This window comes from Trichosurus vulpecula, chromosome 9 (assembly GCF_011100635.1).
Source record: "Trichosurus vulpecula isolate mTriVul1 chromosome 9, mTriVul1.pri, whole genome shotgun sequence".
NCBI classification, from domain to species: domain Eukaryota; kingdom Metazoa; phylum Chordata; class Mammalia; order Diprotodontia; family Phalangeridae; genus Trichosurus; species Trichosurus vulpecula.
In genome coordinates, this window is record NC_050581.1 from 32,309,449 (window position 1) to 32,319,806 (window position 10,358).

The 10,358-nt window shown below is 39.3% G+C and overlaps 1 protein-coding gene across 1 annotated transcript; it reads right to left on the reverse strand.

Annotated features, from left to right (window-relative positions):
- Positions 1–485: 485 nt before the first annotated feature.
- On the reverse strand, positions 486–1,396 carry LOC118832073 (L-lactate dehydrogenase A chain-like). Its single transcript, XM_036739526.1, has 2 exons — positions 1,144–1,396; positions 486–1,066 (listed from the first exon to the last, which is right to left on the reverse strand). Exons 1-2 carry the CDS (start codon positions 1,394–1,396, stop codon positions 486–488), a joined length of 834 nt encoding a protein of 277 aa, XP_036595421.1.
- Positions 1,397–10,358: the final 8,962 nt, after the last annotated feature.

Consider the following 10,358-nt stretch of genomic DNA (forward strand, 5'->3'; position numbering starts at 1 on the left):
CAACTATTGAGATGTGTGCGTATGTATATAAATATATATATATACATGGGGCTATGCCGTAGAGCCCTAATAGAGGGGAGCACAAAGGTAATCAATGCATCAATAAAGTATTTCTACTGTATGGTGTTATGTATCCAGCAATGTTGTCTTCTGGACTTAGAGGAACCTGTAGCACCTACATACTAGGCAGGTGGTTGTATAGCTGTGGGGCGCTGGCTCTGCTTGACACCAACTGCTGAGACAGTACAAGTCATATCCAGCATCGTATGCAAGCAACAACAGGGATTAACAAATAGTAGACGCACTGTACTATTCCCCGTTTCAAACTTTAAGAAGAGACTAGAGTGTGTTCACAGATTTTATATTTCTGGTGTTCAGTTACTAATCAGAGGAAGGATTTGACCTATTTGAACAGTGCATCATACATAACCCCTTAACCACTGTCATGGTCTCTCAACAGTAAAATGGCTGCACATTAAAAAGCTTTAAAATTGCAGCTCCTTCTGGATTCCCCAAAGAGTATCTGTGCTTTTCTTTAAACAACTCTCCTCCTCCAGATTCAGGTTTACCTTCACCACATCTGAAATGCCATCCTGCCCCAAGACACATGGGACACTAAGGAAGACATCCTCATTAATGCCATATATACCCTTAATCATGGTGAAAATTGGATGCACTCTCCTAAGATTCTTCATAATGCTTTCTGCCAGATCTGCCACAGACAAGCCAGTGGCCCAGGAAGTATAGCACTTCAGCTTGATCGCCTCATAAGCACTTTCAACCACCTGTTTATGAGCATTTTTCCAATTCTCTGAATCAGCATCAGTTTCCAAAGCAGAATAAAGATTCTTCAGAGAGACACCGGCAAAATTCACACTACTCCACACAGGAACTCTGAAGTCTCTGTGTTCCCTAAGGACCCATCCATGACAACTTGAAGAATGGACACCAAGTCTCTCCCCCATTATGTAGCAGAAATGGGCAGAATTCAGATTGCAACCACTTCCAATAACACAGTTTTTAGGAAAGCCACTTAGCTTCCAGGCTACATATGTCAAAATATCCACTGGATTAGAAACAATGGTAATCAGGGCTGATGTGCCTCAGCCGTAGCAACAACCAGCTTTGAGTTTGCAGTCACACTGTAGTCTTTGCCAGAAACAATCTTTGGCATTTTGAGGAAAAGGCTGCCATGTTGGATATCCATCATCTCTCCCTTTAGTTTGTCTTCTATTACATCAACTGGGACAAGTTTTTCAGCCAAATCCTTCGTCAAGATACTGATGGCACATGCCATGCCAACTGCACCAACTCCAACAACAGTGTTCTTATTATGGGGACCCTGGCCTTCCTTTAGGACATTTACAATCAGCTGATCCTTGACAGTAGTTGCCATTTTGGGGAAGATCAAGGTTGCTGGTCAGGCTGCAAAAGTTCTGAGTTACATGTGAGACTTATGCTCCCAGACTCACACCTGTAAGTTAGTCTTAAAGAGTTACCTGCATCACTAAGAGCTTAAGTCACTTGCCCATGCTCACATAGTTTCAGAGACCTCGTTTGAGCCCAGACCTTCCTAATTCCAAAGCCAATTCTTTATTCACTATGCCAAGCTGCCTCTCTTATAACCTTTGTTGTTATTCAGTCATTTCAGACTCTGCATGGCCTCATTTTGGGGTCTTCTTGATAAAGATGCTGGAGTGGTTTGCCATTTCCTTTTCTAGCCCATTTTACAGATGGGGAACTGAGGCAAACAGGTTTAAGTGACTTGCCCCAGGGTCACATAAGATAGTAAATGTCTGAGGCCGGATTTGAACTCATGAAGATGAGTCTTCCTAATTCCAAGCCTGGAGCTCTATACACTGCACTGCCTAACTGCCTCTTACTACCTCTAGTTGGGCTTTAAAGCCTTCCTGGTCTGTGCTGTGAGCTGCCATGAAATAGTGGTATCTGAGAATACAAGAAGGGGATGATGCATCCTCTTAACTCTTATGTTTATCATATCCTTCCCTACTGCTGCTATGGAAATGGCAGGTCAGTAATTGACAGAGGGGCACATTAGTTTCTATATTATTGGTCTGGTAACATCAATCTGTAGCTCGCTGACATTTTAGCTGGAAACTTTTCCTTCAATAGGTACCACAATTAATCATGTTGTTAGATGGAGCAGAGCAGGTATTGTCTTGGAAGCAGACATTAAATACAGAGTGTATTAAGCTAAGTGTTCTGGGGAAAGTTATTGCTAGTGGTTAACTATCTATCTGATAGATATCTGTGTTTTGGCTCAGGCTCAGTAAATCCCACTTTCAGGTTTATTGACGGCACCTGCAATTCTCTGCCACCCTGCTTTGTTGATGGCTCTCTTTGGTGATGAGGCAGCCATTTAAATTAGTTTGCTGAAATCTTTCTATTTGCTTTTCTAAGTCCTAGTCCTTATTCTAGGAAGGAAGCCCCTTGGAACTCAAACCCTTGGCTACCTCCGTTACTCCAGAGAGGGTTTAAGAGAGGGATATTTTAGTTAGCCTGTTATCTAGGGAGAAAAAACAGTTGCTTATCTTTAGCATAGACTCTCTGATATTGGAACAGAGTCAGAAGAGGGAAAATGCATGACAGACTCCTTCTTAAATGTAAGCAGGTCCCAAATAATGTACTAATGCTGTACTAATACCTTGTTATCTTTTATTCATTGTGATTACCTCTTTGGTTGAGTTACAGAATCTACTTATTTATAAAACCCAAAGTACAAAGCCAGACCTACTAGTTGGGGGCTGGAGGTAAGGGAGAAGCAGCAGCAGTGGCAGGTGGGGGGGAACAGGCAATCTGATGATTTAACTTTGCTTTCCCAGAAAACTCAGGTGCACTATCTTCAGAAGAAAACATGAAACAATCCATGTGATCTGGTAGCATCTGGAGAGCTAGGTTGTGTTTTTCGGTGAACATATCCTACAGTTTTCCAAAGAAAGACAAAAGGACACCACAGCTGGAATAAACTAGGAATCACCAAAACTGAGTATGAGATCACAGCAGTCCCTTGATTAAGTGAGGACAAAAAATGAAATTAAGAAGAGTTATGTGGAAGAGATATCAGAATCCTGCTGCCTATGATCCCCAGCCTCTGAATGAAGTTGACCTCATCCCTGTGGGCATGGAGCAATTGTAAAGAATAAGGAAAGCTCTAGAAGATTAGGTTCTTTATCTAACAGTAACTTATTTTGCAGAAGGATCTAATTATTGGCTGGATCCAGGGAAATTCTGGAATATGGAAATACCAAAAGCAATTAAGGAAAGCCACAGACCTCTGGAAGATACAGAAGAGGTATGGTGCAAGGAGACAGACTTACTAGTTAAGAATTGCAAACTTGATAGAAGCAGGTTGCATCAGCAGAAGACAAAGTAGACCAATAATCCATAAGCCATGGTGATGGCAAGCAGTTAAAGCTGCTGCTTTAGGAGACCACCCCTTGGTCTAAAACTGTAGATAACTTCTTTGGGGCCCCTTACAGAGCGGTATGCCATTAGTTTGCCATCCTGTTACATGTTGGTTTCAATGAACATTCTTTGTTTGAGACCCTGTGCCCTATAACCAGACAACAAAGGTTTTCCCAAGTTTCTCTGTAAGATCTCTACCAACACTTCTACAAAGTAAATCGGGCCCTTTGTGCCCTAACTACCTCCAATGAAAAAAATTACAAATCAATTTTGAACTACCATTTTTTCCAAATATTCTTTCTCTTCATTAGTAAAAATGAACAAGATTTGACATTTTTTTTGGTCATATCTGAGCCAACCTATCAAAGCCTATTTTTATTTAAACACCTACTATGTGATAGGCACTGTAATAAGTAGCTGGGAAAGCAGATCTACAGGAAAAACACATACACATATAAGTGTATTCAAGATAACAAGGTAATTTGGATGGGAGAGAGGTATTACCAGCTGGGGGGTCAGGAAGGGCTTCATGTTGGAAGTGGCATTTAAACTGAACTCGAAAGGAAACTAGGGCCTACAAGGCAGGCTGAGCAAAGACATGGAAGAACATGAGTGAGCAAGCTCAAGGCCAGCTTGGCTATAACAATGAGTATGGAAGGAGAATAATATTTAATAAAGATGGTAAGATAGACTAGAACCAGCTTGTGAAGGGTCTTGAAGGCCAAACTGAAGAGTTTACTCAGAAACCAAATGTATCACCGCTACGTGTTAAAATACCGTTGTTCTGATTCTTTGTGACCCAGGGGACCATAGCACACCAATACTGTCTGTGGGGTTTGCCATTTCCTTGTCCAGTAGATTAAGGCAAACATGGGTTAAGTGACTTGCCCAGGGTCCCACAGCTGGTAAGTGTCTGAGACTGGATTTGAACTCAGGTCTTCCTGACTCCAGGCCCAGCGCTCTATTTAAAACACTAGACCAATATACTTTAAGATTTCTCACTTATTACAAAGTGGAGGGTTACTGACCGTGGTATAACAGCAAGAAAACTATATATGAAGTGAAAGAATGTAGATTTGAATCCCACCTGCTACTTAGTCATTGGAGAGACCGATCTTGAACAACTGCTCACCACCCCTGGGATCCCAAGTTCGGTTTCATCTTTCATAAGTCTTGCTGGAGTTAAAACAGCAGCTAATTATCCCTTTCAATAAAAGTCGATCAGTAACGAAATCCTGACAAAACATTAACAACTGGAATCCATACCCCTAGAGTTTCATAGCTTTATAGTTGAAGAAACCTCAAAAATCATCTAGTCCAACCTCCTCATATTAAAGATAAGGAAACTGAGGTTCAAGATGGTTGTGACTTACCCAAAGACACAAATAGCAAATATCTGAGGTGGGATTTGAATCCAGACCCTATGTTTCCAAATCCAATGTGCTTTCAGCTATATAATTTTCTGAGCTCACACTGTAACCTAGTAGTTATGCTGTACAGAAGATAAAGGCTAGGTAATGGGCCTGTGATTTCATTGATGGAGGGAGCTCTCACATGAGGAAACTCCTTTTACCCAATGCAGGAAGGTGGAGGATTTTCTGCAGCTTATAGTCTTAAAGAGTTGCCTTCAGCACTGAGAGCTTAAGGGACTTGCCCGGGGTCACATAACTAATATCTATAATAATACTTATATCTAGGTAGGAAGACCTTCCTATCTATGAAGTCAGTTCTCCCAACTACAACATGCTGCCAAAAGGCTACGGTTTTGCTGTTCCAGGCAAAATTACACACTCCCAGATTTAAACAGATGCATTACCAACAATGGTCCCCAAAGCAGTTAAGAAATTATCAGTATTATTATTTCTCTGGCTGGATTTCGCAGAACATATGCAGCCGTTTGCTGGCAGCAGCAGTTCCTCGTGAAATGGTTTCTGCCTGGTAGAGTTCCAAGTTGAATATCTCAACCCAAACACAAAACAACTGTTTTGCTTGGCATCAGATACCAGCCTCCATCATCAGAAACTATTTGGGGTTTTTTTTTGTTTGTTTTTTGCTTTTGTTTTCTTGATGCAGAGCAATTTCCAAGAAGTATTTACTAATGTCCCCTCTTTAGATTGTACCAACATTCCAGGAGCAAAAGGTCCAGCCAAATGTTGGTGATCCTGTCCTTTCCACAGAACTTCAGAGAGTAAACAAATACAATTGTGTCCTGGATAGGAATGTGTTATTTGTAATACTGATACTTACTACATGTTAGTGTTTCAGAAAGTCATAGTTATCAGCCTCATTTCTCCCATTGAGGGAGGAACATGATGTTCTAACGTATGGGAGGCTTGTTTGTTGTATATACTTTCTTTTTTTTTTTCAAGAAGAGTATGGTTTTTTGGTTGATATTTCTTTTACTTCTGAAACCATTGTGAGTAAGGGATATAATAAAGAACAGACAGTGATGTGGAATTTTATCTGTAACTTAATGTAGTAGAGAGATAGATCAAAGCAGATGACAATCCCTTAAGGTCTTCCCATGAGTACTCCATGGTCATCCATCCAATGGACTGCAAGACTTTTTTCTTCTTTTTAATATTTCTGATCTGAGTCATGGAACCATTGCTGTAGGATGAAGGAAAGCAATGTCAACTTAATCCAAGTCAGTGTCAGTATTTGAACACTTACTATGGTCCAATTGCTGTGCTGGGGATACAAAGACAAAGCTAAAACAGTCTTTGCTTTCAAGGAACTTAAAATCTGACTGGTGGAAAGGGATGGAGAGAACAGTGGGATTGGGAGACCACAGATTAAATATTACAGTGTTTTAAGTGATCCAAGTTAGCCAAAAATTTCTGAACTGTGCTTAATGGACAGAGTAACGAACTCAATACAATATAGAAAGCATTTTCTTCATGTAATACAATAATCTTCATATTATTTTGTAGACTTATTGACTATAAAATGTTTATCTTTATAAAAGAGCTGCTGTCTTAAGTATTAAAAAAAGTCTTGATGATCCTTCAAGACAGTTTTCCTCCTTGTGAAAAATAACTTTTCTTTTACTGAAGGGTTTGGGTGATATTTACTTGTGGTTTGATTCTTGTACCGGATTCACAAAATCATCTTATTTAGGGGATGAATGGGTTCTTAGATGCATTTACACCATTCTTTCATGCATTTTGAGAAGTAGTCTGATAATTTTATCATCCTTCCTACTACTTAGAATGCAAACTGGCTAGAAATCTTTTCTTTTGTAGCCACGTTTACAAGAAGCAGCTATTTTTCATTTAATAAAACTTTATGACAGTATGGCATAGTGAATCAATGCTGTCCTTGGTATCCAGAAGACCCAGGTTCAATAACTGCCTCTGAGACACACTAGCTGTGTGTCTATGGAGAAGTCACTTAAACTTTCTGGAACTCAGGCAACTCCTTAGAATAAATTACAGATGAATTTTTAATCTACATCAGGAAAAAGATCTTTCTTTTCTTTTCTTTACTTTTCTTTTCTTTCTCTCTCTCACTCTTTCTTTCTTTTTCTTTCTTTCTTTCTTTCTTTCTTTCTTTCTGTCTTTCTTTCTTTCTTTCTTTCTTTCTTTCTTTCTTTCTTTCTTTCTTTCTTTCTTTCTTTCTTTCTTTCTTTCTCATCCTTCCTGCCTTCCTTCCTTCCTTCCTTCCTTCCTTCCTTCCTTCGTTTTTATTGATGTCATCAGTTTCTTACACAACCATAGTTATCCCAAGTATGCCTCTTCCCCATCTCCTAGAGAGAGGAAGAAGTTTCTATATCTGTAGTTACCTACACTGATGAAATCACAGATATGGACAATTTTTTTTATATTTTAGAGAAAAAATATATTCATAATAGGTTTTTTAAAAAATTTATTTCTCTCCAATTACATGTTTAAAACAATTTTTAACACTTAAAAAAGGTTTTGAGTTTCAAATTCTATTCCTCCTCTCCCTCCCCCGTCCCCTCCCTAAGATGGTAAGCCATCTGATGTAGGTCATACATGTGTAGTCATGTAAAACATTTTAATATTAATATTTTATACAAGAAGACTCAAAAAAGAAAGGATGGGAGGAATGAAGGAAGGAGGAAGGGCGGAAGGACAGAAGGAAGAGAAAAAGAAAAAAAAAGAAAGACAGGAAGAAGGAATCTAGCCACTAAACCCCAAGTTAACTGAGGAGCTTCCAGCCATTAAAATGTACCTTCTTTTGGAGAGGAGAAGGAGAGAGAGAGGATGAGCAGAGTTACCCAACTGGCTGGGTCCCCATTCAGGCAATTTGGACTACTTTTTTGCTCAGACAAATGAATAACGTGAAGAAGAAAGATTATGAAGGAATTTATATACTTGAAAACAAACTTCTTTTAAGCACAGTGATAGACTCTCAGTGCTAGAAGGGACATCAGAAGTTATCTGACTGTTCTCTGAACAAGAACCCCCTCTGCAACTAACTACAAAGTGGGCATCCAACCTTCCTTCAATGATATAGAACTCTGTGATATAGAACTTTCTGTGATACAGAACTCACTACTTCCTGAGGTAGCCCCTTCTGCCTTCAAATAGCTCTGATTGTTAGAATGGCTTTTCTTTCTTTACCCAGAACCTAAAACTGCTTCTTTGTGTCTTCTACCCGTTGGTCCTTTTCTGTCTCCTTGGGGCCAAGTAGAACAAGTCTAATAATCCCTCTTCTACATGACAGTTCTCCAAATGCCAGATGGTATTTCTCTGTGCCCTTCAGATCCCATACATCCAACTTTGTCTGCCCATCTTCAAATGCCAACAGGCAACATTGGGTTCCAGTGAGAAGCAAAGGACCTGCTGTTTCCTCCTGGAAATGCTGGCATTTACTTAATTTGCAATAACGGCCTAGGAGGCTAGGGATCAAATACAGATGAGGACTGCAAAGGAAACTTTGGCCAATATTATCAAGTCAGCTCTATAATATAGGGCCATGTTTCATATAATCATTGTCAACCAGGAGGAGGTTAGCAGGAGGGCTGAAACACCTTAGAAGCAAATTCAAGTTACTGACCTTCCAATGAGAAAGATATCTCTTCAAATAATTTCTACTTTGTTTACTTAGTTGTTGCCTTTAATCTTTTTTTGTGTTGTATTATCATATTGAGCTTAATTTCCTTTATGATGTTTTAACGTCTTCTTAGGCTAACATATCATTGAGTGTAGATAGATAGTGTGCCATAGTGTATTGAATGCCGGATTTGAAGGTAGCAAAATCTCGGTTCACATTTCACTTCTGACATGTAATATCTGTGTGATCCTGAGCTAGTCCCTAAATCTCTCTGAGACTAAGCGTCCCCCTCTCTAATGAAGGGGTTGGCCTCTAAGGTCTCTTCCAGACACAAAAGCTTGCTAGATATCTTGGTCAGATCCCATAGGTATCTCAAACTTAACAAAACAGCATTCATCATCTTTCCCCCTGACTTCTCTACTTCCGTTGGGGACTATCAGTCTTGAGACCAATCAATCTTCCAACACTCAGGTTTACAGTCTAAAATTCATACTTGACTCTTCACTCTCATTCACTTCCTGACCCTTTCCCAGATCTAATCAGTTGCCAAGTCCTGCGGATTCTAATTACAGAATATTGCTTGTATCTGTTCCCCCTCATTTTTAAATTAGTGCCATAATCACCCCAAGTTCAGGCCCTCATCATCTCTTGCTTAGACTAGTTCAATGGTATCATAATTGGTCCACCTGTATCCATTCTACCCCTGCCCTGTCCAAACCATCCTCCCCACAGCTGTCACATTGATTTTCTTAAAGTATAGGTCTAACCATGTCATTCTTCAGGTTAAGAAGTTTCAAAGGTTCCATATTGATCCTAGGATAAAATAGAAGCTCAACTGTTGGCATTTAAAACGTCTCACAATATGGCTAACAACCTAACTTTCCAGCATGACTGCACATTATTCCCTATCATGAACCCTATGACCCATCCAAATGGGTCTGGTTGCTATTTCTCTACAAGTAGTTTCATCTCACTACTCTGGGGCTTTGCATAGAGTGTCTCTTCTACCTGAATGCTCTCCCTCCTCACCTCTGCTTCTTGGGACTCCTAGTTTCCTTCAAGGCAGAGGTCAAGTATCATCTCCTATAAAAGGATTCTCCTGGGTTCCCACCCTCACCCCTCCCTACCAAATCCTTTGTATTGATTTTGTACTTATTTGGCAATATTGGTGTGTATGCTGTATAACCTCAGTAAAATGTAAGCCGCCCGAGAGCAGAGTTTTCTTGTTTTTGTGTCTTCATAACATAACACAGTGCCTAACACATAGTAAGCACCTAATAAATGCTTTTTGAATTGAAATGCTTTTTTTTTTTAAAAAAGCTTTTTATACAACATGGATATCACTGTATAGAAAGGCAGTGTGATACAGTGGAGAGAGGACTAACCTTGGAACCTAAAAGACCTGGGCTCAAGTATTATATATAGTATTATATATATATATAGTATTATATATATATATTATATATAGTATTATATATATTATATATATAGTATTATAGATATATAGATATATACATATACATAGTAATTGTGTGACTATGGGCAATCCACCTAACCTCTCACCATGCCCCAAATAACTAAGACTAAGTTACAGGCAACTTGTATCTGTGGGTGAAATTTCCACACTAGGAAGTTTCGATACATCAATGAAATTGCAGATCGGGACATACAAATAAATAACAAATAATGACTGCATTAAAAATAAAAAAAGGTTTTATATTGTTAGTCACATTTTAAAATCTAATGCTTGACTTATTTACTCATATAACATCTCCTTTCCCCAGCTGTTTGTTTATGATTATGATTATTAGGATGGGAACTCAGAGAAGAGAAACCGTCATGGAGGCTGTCAAAGGAAAAACCATACTCCAGGTCAGTAGGAAAGTGGAATTTGAACTTAGATTCTCTGG

Coding starts and splice junctions, on each gene's coding strand:
- LOC118832073 (XM_036739526.1), bottom strand. CDS start 1,396: ATGGCAACTACTGTCAAGGATCAGCTGATTGTAAATGTCCTAAAGGAA. Junction 1,067..1,143: donor TGTTTCTGGCAAAGACTACA/GTGTGACTGCAA, acceptor TTTCTAATCCAG/TGGATATTTTGACATATGTA.